This window comes from Pantherophis guttatus, chromosome 2 (genome assembly GCF_059756535.1).
Source record: "Pantherophis guttatus breed Tessera chromosome 2, ASM5975653v1, whole genome shotgun sequence".
Classification (NCBI taxonomy): Eukaryota; Metazoa; Chordata; class Lepidosauria; order Squamata; family Colubridae; genus Pantherophis; species Pantherophis guttatus.
Genome location: NC_142064.1, coordinates 106,767,910 through 106,782,626, shown reverse-complemented (window position 1 = coordinate 106,782,626; position 14,717 = coordinate 106,767,910). Strand labels below are relative to the sequence as shown.

The 14,717-nt window shown below is 42.6% G+C and overlaps 1 protein-coding gene across 11 annotated transcripts in view; it reads right to left on the bottom strand.

Annotated features, from left to right (window-relative positions):
* Positions 1-14,717, bottom strand: part of LOC117661898 (uncharacterized) — an 86,097-nt gene that overhangs the window by 17,050 nt on the left and 54,330 nt on the right. For all 11 annotated transcript variants that reach the window (XM_087888413.1, XM_087888408.1, XM_060690253.2 and 8 more), the window contains 3 exons: positions 11,952-12,027; positions 1,817-1,901; positions 95-182 (listed from right to left, as the gene is read on the bottom strand). In XM_087888413.1, coding sequence (XP_087744539.1) covers positions 95-182; positions 1,817-1,901; positions 11,952-12,027 — 249 coding nt within the window. The remainder of the gene's footprint in view (positions 1-94; positions 183-1,816; positions 1,902-11,951; positions 12,028-14,717) is intronic.

Below are 14,717 nucleotides of genomic sequence, written 5' to 3'. Positions count from 1 at the left end.
ATCACTGATATAAGTGGATGAATTAATCAGAAAGAAAATTATTCTTAATTGGGTTCACTGAGTTCACACCAAACTACAGAAGGTAATAACTTACCTGAAGGCTGATGGGAAGTCCTGAAATTGTATATCCAACTGGTACCACTAGGGCTGGAATGCCTGTCAAGTTGGCCAACTGCATGTATCTGGAAAGATCAATGGAAACAGTATTAATAATGTGAAAAATTCTGGAAAAGAAGTACCATTCTTCTCTCTCTGTAAATCTAAGCCTCTTTGAATGTATTTGGCAGGGCACAAAGAACATTTTTCTTCTTACAATTCTAACCAACAGAGATGGTTTTAATAGCTGCTGTACAGCCAAGCAGTATCAATCCAAGAGCCAACAAATACATTTAAATGGAAAGAATGTTAAAAGGATAAACAGGCCAAAATTATGTCACACTTTCTACACATCCACCAGAGGAGATACCTATGGCTATGTCATCCTTTTTTCCTTTTCCATGAACTCATATGCATTTTAGGAGGCCTTCACCCTTGTTTTTATGCATGTTCTGACCTAGGCTTCCTGAGCCATTAAAACGCATGAATAGTCCCAAAAATCTCTTTTATTGCAACAGCTGTGAATTTCTGTTCATTCACAGATGAGTCCCAATTAGTTATAATTGTCCTTAGGGAGCAGTCCTTCTGGATAATCACCCACCTTTATCTCCCTTGACACACTGCCAAAGACCTAATTGGCAAAGCCACACAGAGTCCAGAATCAAACAGAGTTTCGGGCTTTAAGCTGAATTGAATGAACAAACGTTGCTTCCTGCAAAGGCCCATGTGCCTTTGCTCTTCTTTTAAGTCTTATGGGAGGGGCCAATGATCTCCCAGCCCTATTCCCGAGTTATCCCTTTTGTTTTAGCTGTTCTCGCCTTCTGGCAGATCTGCGCATGCGCACACTGGGAACAGGCTCCCCCTGTTCCTCTGCCTCACTGAGGTCAGACTCTGGAGGCAGCATGTACCTCTCAGATGGCCCTTTCTCTGCCTCTGATGCAGAGCCCTCATCTGAGCCTTCCCCAGACTCCAGGATTGGCCCGTGGTCCTCAGCAGCCTCCTCACTGTCCAATTCTGCTGCCAGCTCCGCAGGCTGCTGGCGGACCACAACAACGCATTTCTGTAGAGATGTAGTGATCTCATACATATAATGCAACTCCGCCTCCTCTTTTGTTAGGTCTCTTTCTTTTGAACACTTTATATCCTTCCATCATTACATTCCAGTCATTTCATCCCACCAAATTTCAGTAATGGCAACTATATCATACCTGCTCTCATGTACCAGTACTCCCTTCCCTTCCCTTCCCTTTCCTTACCCTTTCTTTTCTTTCCTTCTTCCTTTCCTTTCTTTACCTTTCCTTTCCTTACCCTTTCTTTCTTTTTTCCTTTTCTTCCTTCCTTTCCTTCCTATTTTTGCATTTGTTATTCTTTCTATTCTTTTAGTTTTTATTGTTGTAATTATAATCTAATAAAATTATTTTTAAAAAATCGAACTGAAGTGTTAATGATTTCATGTCTCTTTGAAGATATGAAATCTGGCTTTGGAGATATCAACCAAAAAGATTGGCTGGAACTCGGGCATCAAACTTGCTGTGTCACATTGCTGTCACGTGACATTTCGCAATGTTTTTTCCATTCACAGAGCTGAGATGGGTGTGGCTTTCACGTGACGCAGCCAGTTCACGGGCTGCCAGTTTAACACCCCTGGCCTAGAAGCCTGATTTCATTCCCCTCTTGTTTATTAATTTGGTTTTTTTATTGCACACAATCTTGTTCTCACCTCATGGTCCGTAGAGTTGTCTGAACATCACTACATCCAGTCAAGAGGTCTGATTCATGGATCGCTGGGGCACAACATGCAGTACCTTACGCAAAACAAAAATTACAAAGTTATAGCCTTTATTTCTACAGCTGTTATGCATCATTAAATACAGAACTTTTCAAATAAGAATGAAAAATCATACTAATCTATTGAAATAGTTCTTTAACAAAACCATTTTGACTATGTTGCTTTGGAAATTCAAACGTCCTGTTTAAAATATACACATCTTTATAAATTTATAATTGTTTTATAAATAACTGCATGGCTTTAGCAAATAACTTTATATTCCATAAATTTAGGTACATGTACATATTTATATTCCATCTGACTCCCAATGATGTGAGTTTTCTACCTTTAAAATACAACATATTTTCATAAAATCAAATCTACGTATCCTGAACTATACACTTCTGCTCGGACATAGCCGATGAACAGGAGCCTATCACTTATTTGTGTAAGTGGTTCCTGTCAATTTGCTTTTGTTTTTAAGAACATTCGATAGACATTACCATGTCCACTCACTTGGATTTCTGAGTAGGAATGAGTATGTTATATATACAATGTACCGTACTTGTCCCTTTCCCATTTCTGTTCCTTTTAAACAGATTACATCCATCAGCCATTGTATTCCATTCAAGGGATTCATCTCAAGTTTCTCTATATAAGTTTCTCTAATTTGTCATCCTCTGTGACAGCAAAATCCCCTCTAGATTATTTTTCTTAATCTGAGCATTAATATATGCATAATGATGGACATTAACTTCATAAACCAATTTTCCTTGTTTTTCATTGAGTCATTTAGTAAGACCAATAATGGAAACTCTTCTTCTTTCTACAACACAGAAGTCCTTAGCTAGAACCATACTTCAAGGTTTTCATTGCAAACTTGCTGCGTCAATCTAAACACTTGCTAAGCAAACTCACCATGCTTCAATCAAAGCATCAGCTTTAAGGAATTTTTCAGTACAGGTTGTCTTCAACTTAACAACTGGTTGCTTAGTGACAGTTCAAACCTAAGACAGACCCTAAACTACTTATGGCCCAGTTTCAAAGTTATAGCTACTGCAGCGCCTCTGTGGTCACTCATCCTTACAACTAATTGCAGGGATACTGACTGCAGGGATGCTGCAGCAGTTCCCCAGCCTCTCTCTCTCCCATCCTGTCCTGCTAGGTCCCCACACACCTTTTGCCTGCTTTCCCCCATGATGGGTCCCCACAGGCTTTGAGCCTACTTCTCACCCTGCTGCACTCCACCCCTCTATCACCCATCACAAACGTACCTCTAGGAGGGCTCTGGTGCTCACATTGGGAAAAGAGAGCAGGCCATTCCACTTCTCCGCATCCCTAGGCTGCATAGCTCTGTTCTGGAAGCAGGTCCCATTTTTGGAGCGGCTGCAATGAATTGTGGCCATTGTGAAAATGGCACCTGTTTCCAAGACAAAACCATGCAACCTAGGAACACAAGTGCTCCTGTCCACGTGCAGGGATGCCAAGGGGTGGAGCAGCATGTCCTCATTATTATATGACACAAACACTAATGTTCTTGTAATGAATTTCTAATATATGGCTTAGTGAGATCTTCCAAGTATCAAAAAATTGATACTTCCAAGTATCAATTCCATTGCCATATTTACTCCCAATAAATTATTTGAAGAAAGTCAACTGAAGATGGAACCACAGACTGATTCCATCTCTGCAGCCTAGAAGGCAGGGCTTATACTTTTGCCATTTGGTTATGAATAGGTTTTCCCTTCAGTTTTAGCTCTACCTTCTGCAGAAGAGGAAGATATTCAACCCAGCTCCATCTTTGTCTATTGGGTGTTCATATGTGGGTGTCAGCTAGTTTGCTGCTTGCTACTATAGAACCGGGGGGGGGGGGGGGGCTCAGTAGAGATTTTTTCTCTGCAGCTTTGTTTTTTTAAAAAACAAGTTTTATTGGTTTTTTTCCCTGCCACATTCACCCACATCTTTTTTGAACAGAGTATTGGCCATATCTTATCTTATACAATTTATCAAATTCAAATACATTTTACTCAATTACAATTTTACCACAATTTTCTTTTTTCCCTTTTTTTAATCATATCTCAATATTTCTTTGCTTACTTATATAAACAGCATCTTCATTCACCCTCAAATTCTAATTTTCCTGCTTATTCATATTTATTCTCTTTTGTTTTTTAACCATTCATTCTTTACCTTAGTATATTTATATACGTTCGGGGTTGCCTTTCTTCCATTTCATCTTTTTTGTTGTACAGCAATCTTTCTTTTCAATCCTGCATCTCCCTTTCTTCTTTCCTTCTTACTTTCTTTTTCCCTCCTCTCTTGCTCCTCTCTACTTCCCCTTCCTTTCTCCTTCTCCTCCTTTTTTCCTCCCCCTCTCCTCCTCTAATTTCCCCTCTCTTCCTTCCTCCCCTCTCTTCCATCCCTCTCTCTTCTCCCCTTATCTTCCATCTCTCTACTCTCTACTCCTCTTTCATCTCTCTCTATTGCTGTATTCATTTTCAATTTAATATTTTCCACTATGGTGTCCAGGCAACCCCGATCTTTCTCATTTATAAAAATATTATTTGAAATTCCCCTCCTCTTTTTAATTATTAACAAATATTTCAACTTAAGTGTATTTTTTCCTTGAAACCTTTGTTAAAATAATCTTCCAACCCTTGCTTTTTTCCCTTTAACAATGTATTTCTTCCGTTTTACTTCTTACAAGTCTGTCATTTACATCATTTACTATCATTTCATTTTCATTCAATTTTACATTTCAATTTCAATTTATTTCTCTGCACTTAGTGCTTCCTCTAACATCATAGTTCATTTTTTTCCACGTTTCATTTACTGATCTATTTTACATTAAACAGTATTTTCACATATAATTTCTACAACTAACATTAACATATTAATATTTTCACTGACTCTTAACCATTTTCTTTTAAACTCTCCACAATCCCATTTCTTGATGCTTTTCTCCCTTTCTCCCATTCCCTTACAAGTATGACATTTAAATCATTTTTTAACATTTTAATTTCATTCAATTTTACATTCAATTTCAATTTTCCGTCTTAGTTTCAATTAATCCTTATATTATTATTTGTTTTTCTCCATTTAGTGCTTCCTCCAATATCATTCTTTCTTTCACATTGCATCTACTGGTATATTTTCCATTTAACAGCATTTTCACATATAATTTCTACAACTAAGATCCTTCTCTTTATTAACAAATTAACATTTTCACTGACTCAACCATTTTCTCTTAGACTCTCCACAGTTCCATTTCTTGATGCTTTCCTTCCTTTCTCCCATTCCCTTACCTTCTTCTTTTTCCTTTTCTTATTTCTCCCCTTCAGCCTCTCTTCTTTAATTTTAACTCTATTAATTTTCCTTCTCAATCTTTACCCATTTATTTCTCCTTTTCATATTTGAGATGTAGTTTCCCTTATCTATTTCTATTCTGTCACTATTAAACTCAGTGTAATCATCTTTATCTTTATTTTCAATTGTTTCCTTTTCAGTATTATCTCATTTCTTTTGCTTCTCATTCATCTTTTCTCTTTCTTTTTTTTTTTTGCATTCTAACCAATCCTCTAATTCCTTATTTCCCTTAAATGCTTCTCTTATTTTTTGAAATATCTCAATATCTCATATTCATCCTCCCAATTCTCCATATTTTCAATTTAAAAGGCTAGAATTTTTAAATTTGTTCTTTTTATTTACATATATTTCAGGTTTCAAAGTCCATATAATGTCCTTTTTTAAAAAATGTCCAATTCAAATATTCACTTGAGCCAACACAATTTCAATCTTTATCCTTCACTTCTGTTTAATCTTGCTTCAGCTGCACGAATATGTACTGTCTCTTTCTCACATTCTTTCCGCCAGATGTCTTTCTCCGATTCACAAATCTTCTAGTAACAAAGTATCCATTTTGTAATCCACAAAAACGCTTACTTTCTTTTCCAAATTAAATCCTTTTATTATTTAAAAAATGCTTTTCTGCCTCCTTTTTCCTTGTCTTATTTTTTTTTCCTTTCGAAATCCAATTTTAAGTCCAGGTGAAAGATTTCTTTTAGGGCTTTAGGTTTGGTTTTAAAGTTCCTCTTTTTTTCCCCCCTCCGCTTAAATTCCTCCGTGCCAATTAGTTGCCAATTTATCGCTGGGATTTCTTTAAGCAATTAAAAGGTTTTTTTTCCTTTTTACCTGTGAGTTGGCCAATTACTCACCCGGCAACAATGCTCTGTTCAAAACTCCGCTCCTGCACATCTCTTAGTCCAGTTGCCCCACCGCCGGGTCAAAGAGCTGCCTCCGACCGTTCAAGGAATTTGCCTGTTCCTCTTTGGTCTTCCGAGGCGCCTCTCTCTCTCTCTCTCTCTCTCCCCCGTCCCTACAAGGTTCTGGCCCAAAGACACCGCAATAGTGGTTTGTCTGCCTGGGTTTTCGCAAAGCTCAACGGAGCTTCACTATTTCCCAGCCAGTGTCACCGCAATGCTTCCAGTTTCCTCTGCAGCTTTTTAACTACCAGTCTGGTTTTGCTTATCTCTACAAGGTCATTTCAACAGCCAGAGGCAATGCACTTGAATCAAAGTCTTTCTCAAAACATTTCCTGGCGGGTACTTGCCCTTAGGTTGCCTAGCTACAAAGGGGTTGACCTCTAGGGTTTGTTTCAATTTGGACTTCACACATTTTTGCCTCAGATCTTGCTTGACTTAAGTTGCATTCAGTTCTTTCCTAGTAAAAGTACTTTTTCTCTAAATCTATGGAGCCAAAGGTTTTTATTTCCTAGGGATTGGACAGAAGCAGCCCTGACAGTGGGAAAAGGGAGAAAGGAAGATGTAAGTAGATGAGACAGGCCAGCACAAATTCTGTTGTATAATGCAGAGGACATATAAAGACCTCCAGAATCTTATTTTCAGCAGACAGCCATGTGAAGCCCCAGCCCAGTCAGAGAACCATCTGCCTTCCCTTCCTCCTCTTCAGAAGAAAATAATGGCAAACAGTGAGCACAAAAGCCCTTTTCTCTTTTTTTTCTTGTTCATTTCTTACCTAGGTTTACAGAAAAAAAAAGAAAAATTATAGAAGTACAAAATACAAAAAACACACAAAAACAAAAAAAAATAACGAAAACAATTTTAATGATTCTCCTATTGAATTGCACTGTTTACTGATCTTTGTAACAAATCAATAGGTTCAGTAAGGAAATAATTAAATTTACAAAAATCTGATTTCATGTTTGTTTCCTCCTCTAAAACTAATACAGGTAGACCTTGATTTATGACCACAATTGAGCCCAAAATTTTTGTTGCTAACTCAAACATTTGTTAAATTAATTTTGTCCCATTTTAGAACCTTTTGTGCCACAGCTGTTAAGGGAATCACAGTTGTTAAGTTACTAACAGTTGTTAAGTGAATCTAGCTTCCCCATTGACTTTGCTTATCACAAGGTCACAAAAGGTGATCACATGACTCCAGGATACTGCAACTGTCACAAATATGAGTCAGTTGCCAAGTACCTGAATTTTGATTACGTGACTATGGGGGCACTGCAAAAGTTGTAACTGTGAAAAACGGTCATATGTCACTTTTTTCAGTGCTGTTGTAACTTTAAACGGTCACTAAATGAACTATTGTAAGTTGAGCACTACTTACATTTTAAAGCTCTTTCTAGTTTACAATATTGATTCTAATTTTATTTGCTACTAAAGAACTTTTCAATTATTTTTAATTCTTGGTATTGCAAGACTCTATATACGGGATGGCGAATTTAAGGCACGTGTGCCGTAAGTGGCACGCAGAGCCATCTCTCCAGGAACGTGAGCCGTCACCTGTTGCTCTTCTGGGGTTCCAGGATGCCAGCCAGTTGGTCTTCACATGGGCGGAGTAATGGAAACTGGAAGACCAGGTGGCCGGTGTGCATGCGCGTGCCGGAAATCAGGTCATCTTCCCATGCACGCATGTTTCTGGCAGGCATGCGCACGGGCTTCCGTTTTGGCATTAGGTGCCGAAAAGGTGCGCTAACACTGCTCTATATGGTGAACCAGAGAGAAAACCTGTTGTTGCCTTTTTCCCACATAATCTCTTTTCTCTTAAAAGAAAGAACACACTGACAAACCAGCACAAAGGTCCTTCAATAAAAACTCATCTTCCCTCATAGCAGTATATTGTTGGCAATAAAATTTCCAAATTATCTACAGAGTAAGTCTGGTCTTTATCTATGTAAAACTGTTTTGAATAATCTCTTTTCTCCCAAACATCCAGGTTTCTGCAGCCTGACAAAGGATATACCTGAGCCACGCATGGAGGGGAGGGGAAATCCTTTGGCAACAAACTTGCAATCTTCCCTGCCAGCTTCCCCACTGACTTTCTGGGGAAGCCATCAGAGTAGATTACAAATGGCCATCACATGATTAATAGATTTAACAGAGTTGGAAGGCACTTTATAGGTCATCTAGCTCAAGCAGGAGACCCTATACCATTTCTGACAAATGGCAATCCAATCTTTTCTTGAAAGTTTCAAGTGATGCACTTCCCACAACTTCCGAAAGCAAGCTGTTCCATTGGTTGATTGTTCTCACTGTCAGAAAATTCCTCATTTCTAGATTGAATCCAGGGGTGAAATCCTACTGGTTCGGACCAGTTTGGCTGAACCGGTAGCTATTATTGCCATTGGTTCGCCGAACCGATAGCAATCATCTCTGGTGGCCCTGCCCCCGCCTACCCGATCACCCACTCAACAGGCGCACTGGGGCCGCCTTGTCCGCTGCCTCCGTACGCTGCGCTTGGAAGGAGCTGCTGCCGCTGCTCTGGTCACAGCTGCTCTCACCGCCCTCCCTCCCCACCTGGCTTCAGACGTCCGCCTGCCCTCCTGGAGCACCGCCATGTCACCGCCATTCACTTTCTTCCTTCTCCTGCCACGAAACAAAAGCGAATGGCGGCGGTGCTTTAGGAGGGCAGACAGACATATTCATTATAGTTGTCAGCTGCAGACGTCCACCTGCCCTCCCAAAGCACCACCGCAGTGAACAAAACAACCCCATTGCATCGCGCCTCCTCCTGCAGCCAAACATGCCCAGCCGTGCATGCCCTTTCCTCAAATGGGCTGTGCATGGGGCGCTTGGAGAGAGAGAGCGAGAAAGAGAGCTCTCCAACCTGTTTTTGTCTGTGTGTGTGAGGGAGGGAGGGAGGGAGGGAGCGATCTGAAGCCGAGGCCAGCCCTATTCCATCCCCACCAGTGGCTGGGCAATGCTGCACATGGGACATTGTGCGGCTGAGCAGGGAAGCCGCTGTCACACCATTCCCCCTTGCTTCCCCAGTGAGGAAGCGCATGGCCTCAGCTCTGTGCTCAGGGAAGCGAGGGGGAGTGGCGTCACAGCGGCTTCCTTGCTCAGCCGCACAATGGTGGGGATGGAGCAGGGCTGGCCTCGGCTTAAGATTGCTCCCTCCCTCCCTCACACACACACAAAAACAGAGGTTGGAATGTTCCCTTGCTCACTTGCTCTCCAAACGTCCCATGCACAGCCCATTTGAGGAAAGGGCACGCACGGCTGGGCGCGTTTGGCTGCAGGAGGAGGCCCAGTGGAAGGCAGCTTTTTCTGCAGCATCTCTCTCCCCTCTTTGGATCGCCCTGCAAAGGGGAGGCTCTGCCTCTGCAGAAGCAGGGCAGGCGGTTTGTAAGGAGGATTGGTGGGGGGGATGCGCGGCCCTCCAGAATGGAGAGCGGAGCAAGAGAAGGCTCCGAGGTTCGCTTGGGCAGTCAAGCCAGAGGGAAACTCAAAGCACTGGGGGCTTCAGAAGGGCAGAATGTGCTTCAGAATGTGCAGTTCCTGGCTCTAAGAGTGAGTGACATGAGTGACGTCAGGTTGACCATGCCCGCACGGTTTCATGACCACCAAGCCACGCCCACCAAGCCACACCCACAGAACCGGTAGCAAAAAATTTTAGATTTCACCACTGGTTGAATTTCTCCTTGGTCAGTTTCCATCCATTATTCCTTGTCTGGCCTACAGGTGCTTTGGAAAATAGCTTGACCCCCTCCTCTCTGTGGCAGCCCCTCAAATATTGGAACACTGCTATCATGTCTCCCCTTGTCCTTCTCTTCACTAGACTAGCCATGCCCAGTTCATGTAACTGTTCTTCATGTTTTAGTCTCCAGTCCCCTAATCATCCTGGTTGCTCTCCTCTGCTCTTTTTCTAGAGTCTCAGCATCTTCTTTATAGTGTGGTGACCAAAACTGGATGCAGTACTCTAAGTATGGTCTTATTAGGGCTTTATAGAGTGGTATTAGTACCTCATTTGATCTTGATTGTATTCCCCCGTTAATGCAATTTAGGATTGCATTGGCTTTTTTAGCTGCCACTGCACACTGCTTGCTCATATTTAGCTGATTGTCCACTAAGACCCCAAGATCCCTCTCACAGTCACTGCTATTAAGCCTGGTTTCCCCCAGTTATATGTGTACTTTTGGTTTTTCTTACCGAAGTGTAAGACTTTACTTTTCTCTACATTGAATTTCATTTTGTTAGATAGGGCCCAGTGTTCAAGTCACTCAAGATCCATCTGGATCTTGAGCCTATCTTCTAGGGTGTTAGCTATTCCTGCCAGCTTAGTATCATCTGCAAATTTGGTGAGTTCCCCTTCTATTCCCTCATCTAAGTCATTTATGAAGATATTGAAGAGTACTGGCCTAAGACAACCTTGTGGCACCCCACTTTTTACTTCTCTCCATGTAGACTTAGACCCATTAAGGACTATTCATTGAGTATGGTTTGTCAGCCAGCTGCGAATCCATCTGGTGGTGATACTATCTATCCCACTTTTTTCTAGCTTACAAAGAAGTAGGTTGTACTTTGTCAAATGCCTTGCTGAAGTCTAAGTATATTATGTCCACAGTATTTTGTTGGTCCACTAATTTAGTCACTATGTTGAAGAATGAAATAAGATTGGTTTGGCATGATCTGCTTTTAACAAACCCGTGCTGACTGCTAGTTATTACTTTACACATTTCTAGGTGTTGGCAGATCTGATTTTTTTAATTTAATTATCTTTTCCAGTATCTTCCCGGGTATTGATGTTAAGCTGATTAGTCTGTAGTTTCCTGGGTCTGGTTTTTTTTTTTTCCTTTTTTGAAGATGGGAACCACATCAGCTCTTTTCCAGTCCTCTGGTAGTTCCCCAGTGTTCCAGGATTTTTGAAAGATGTGGTGCATCTTTTGAAAGATGTGATCATGGTGTGCTTGGTATAAGTTGTTAAGTGCAAACAGATTGCCAAGCTGTCAGGGCTGCCTCTGTTCAATTCCTAGGAAAGAAAAATCCTTGGCTCCATAGATTTAGAGAAAAGTACTTTTACTAGGAACAAACTGAATGCAAACAGTTTCAAGCAAGCTCTGAGGCACAGAGCGGGATCAGCACAGATACAGATACAGTATACAGCCCAGCTTGTAGCTAGGCAACCGGAGGCCACTGCATACCAGAGCAAACTGACATGGCCTTGAGAATAACCACAGTTGCAAAGTTGCAATGTAAACTTCTCCACAGTTCTCTCCCCCAATATTTTTTGGCAGCCAGCATCCAGCTAGCTGACACAAGCACTCAGATCACTATCGTGTGACTGTGGGATGGGCGGCCCATGATATTTTATGATGGCTGGAAATGCTTTGTGGACCATAAAGCACCCTTTCTGAATGTCTTAACTTCAAAATGGCCATTAATCTACCTCACAGTAGCATTAGCTTCCCCCCACTTCCATTTTTGGATAGAAAAATAAATAGGTGAAACAATAGGACATAAAATCATTCTAACTATAGGGTCTCTTTTGCTTCCCCAAAGGAGTGTGCGTGTCTCATTCTTTCCCATTTTATCTGCCATGATTCTAAAGTTCTTCAGATCATCAGGTGTTTTGAAAATGTTTCATATTTGTAAAGCTAAAAAAAACCACCCAAACAAAATGAACCATCATGAATATTAGCAAGATAGCACAAAGTTGATTCGAATGCAAGCCAAAGTTGTGGATTACCAACCTTTTACTGATTGTAGTTTGCCACGTGGTTAGCATCAGATTAAGCCTAGTACAATATATATGGTGGCTCTTAACTTTCAAGTACCTGGTGTAAGGAGACAATTCACCTTGGAAAATATGTCTTTCAGGGAAGCCATGCTTCGACTCCGCTGCCGATTTGCCTGCAAATAGACAAAACTCAAGCTAGTAAAACAAACTCAATGGAGATCTATAAATATTATAGTTAGCATAAGTCAACACAGTTAAATGTTTACAATCTAAATATTACAGTCATCCCAGAACACAGTAAAATTACTGACTATTTTTATAATGCCTAACAGAAATTCTGTAGATATATGAGACATAACAATATTTGATTAAATGAAACAATTAATTGGCCACAAAGAGGAAACTATGCACTACCAGTTTAGCTATCAAAATATACTGAAGTATAAACAATTTCTTAAAAATTATGCAAGAAAGCTATGATCATAATTGGGCATGCAATCCAACAAAGTATTAGTTTTAAAACCTAATATCAAGAGTGGGAGAGGGAGAAGAAAGATTTTAATTTGAATGAGCAGCAGTTAAGTCTGAGCTGAACAAGCTACATTGGTCAAGTTATGGTAGTAAAAGTTTGGTTCTAATTTGTTTCTATAAACTAACATTTAAACTATCCTTCTCCAACTAGCATTCTCCAAATATGTTGAAAAACTCTGAAAATTCCAAGCCAGTCCAAAATTATTGAACTTCATTAAGCTAATTATAACAATGCGGTAAGAAATGTAGGAGGTTTAAATTGAAAGAGGCGTTGGACTTACCGTGAACGCTCTTTCTCCAGGGGATGCGGAGTGGGTCAGAAGTGGGATGATCCAGCTCGTCTGGCCAATCACTGAGTCGGATAAACTTGGCCACGCCTACTCAGGCCTCCCTTCCTTCCAGTTTGTTCGACGAAGGCAGATCTGCAAAACAGTCTCAAGCCTAGAAAATACAAAGGAGAAATCGCAGACGGGAGGGGCTGACCCACTCCGCATCCCCTGGAGAAAGAGCGTTCACGGTAAGTCCAACGCCTCTTCTCCCACTGGGATGCGGAGTGGGTCAGAAGTGGGACATACCCAAGCTTGCTAATTCGTCGGGCGGGAGGTCTGCGAAGGTCGATGTCGAGGTGCCAGGTGAACCTGTTGGAGGACTCTCCGTCCGAAGGCTGCCTCGGCGGAGGCAAAGGTGTCCAAACGGTAATGCTTGATGAATGGAACAGGAGAGGCCCAGGTAGCTGCCCGGCAAATTTCCTCGAGGGAGGCCTGCGTGGCCCAAGCAGCGGTAGTAGCTGCACTCCGTGTGGAGTGAGCTGTAATATGACGTGGAATGGGGACAGATCGTGAGTCATAAGCTTTGGAAATACAAGCTCGGATCCAACGCCCTATGGTGGCAGAAGAAACTTTGGATCCCAAAGATGAAGGTTGAAAGGAAATAAATAGGGCTTCGGAGCGTCTTGAGGGTGCGGTCCGAGAGATATATATTTTTAAAGCCCTGCGAACATCAAGGGTCCGCCATTTGTGTTCTAGTGGGTGAGATGGATTTGGGCAAAAGTTAGGCAGGATCACTTCCTGTTCACGATGGAACCGTGAGTTAATTTTTGGCACGAATGCCGGGTCCAGTCTAAGAATTACCCTATCTGGGTGTATCACACATAAGTCTGGCCTGACTGATAGAGCTGCCAGTTCAGAAATGCGGCGAGCCGAAGTCACGGCCACCAGGAAAGCCACTTTCATGGTTAGAAATCTAAGGGAGGCAGTCCGGAGAGGTTCGAAGGGTGGACCTGTCAAGGCTGACAATACATGTGGCAAGTCCCATGTGGGATATCGGTGTACCACGGGTGGACGCAGATTTCGTACCCCACGTAGGAATCTCCGGATGGAAAGGTGATGAGACAGGGGCACGCCGTCCCTGGGAGACAACACCGTGGCGAGAGCTGCAACATGCCGCTTGAGGGTATTATGCGCTAGACCCTTGCTGTAGCCATCATGGAGGAACTCCAACACCTGCGGAACAGAAGCTGACAACGGGTTAATTTCGCGCGCAGAGCACCACGAAATAAATACCTTCCACGTGATGTTGTAGAGTCTGATGGTGGACTCCTTCTTGTCAGCCTGCATCACCCGGATGACATCTTCTGAGTACCTCGCTTCCCTCAAGAGCAGCCCTTCAAACGCCAAGCGGTTAGGTTGAGCCACTGGGGCTCTGGGTGTAGGATTGTCCCTTGACTGAGGGACACCTTCTCCGGAGGAAGCCGCCAAGGGTCCGTCGTTGAGAGGGCTACGAGGTCGGAGAACCATGGCCTTCTTGGCCAATAGGGAGCGATGAAGATCACATCCGCTCTCTCGGCCACAATTCTGCGAAGGACCCGCGCGATCAATGGGATCGGCGGGAACGCATAGAGTAGCTCCTGAGGCCAGGGGCAACGGAGAGCGTTTGTGTCCTCTGCCCCCCGCGATGGGTAGCGCGTGAAGAATCGGCGTAGCTGTGCGTTCTCTGGGGATGCAAGGAGGTCTACCTGTGGCTGGCTGAACCGGAGACAGATGTCCCAAAACAGAGCGGGGCTGAGGCGCCATTCTGATGCGTCTATCGTGGTGCGGCTGAGATAGTCCGCCTGAAGGTTGTCCTTCCCCGCGATGTGATCCGCCTTGAGGGATTGAAGGTGGGATTCCGCCCACCTCCCGAGAAGAAGAGCCTCCTGCATCAAGGTCTTGGACCTTGTCTCCCCTTGGCGGTTGACATGTGCCTTTGCTGACACATTGTCTGTAAGCACTAGTAAGTGTTGTCCCTGCACCGTCTGATGAAAGGCCAGAAGAGCTAAGCGGATGGCCCTGAG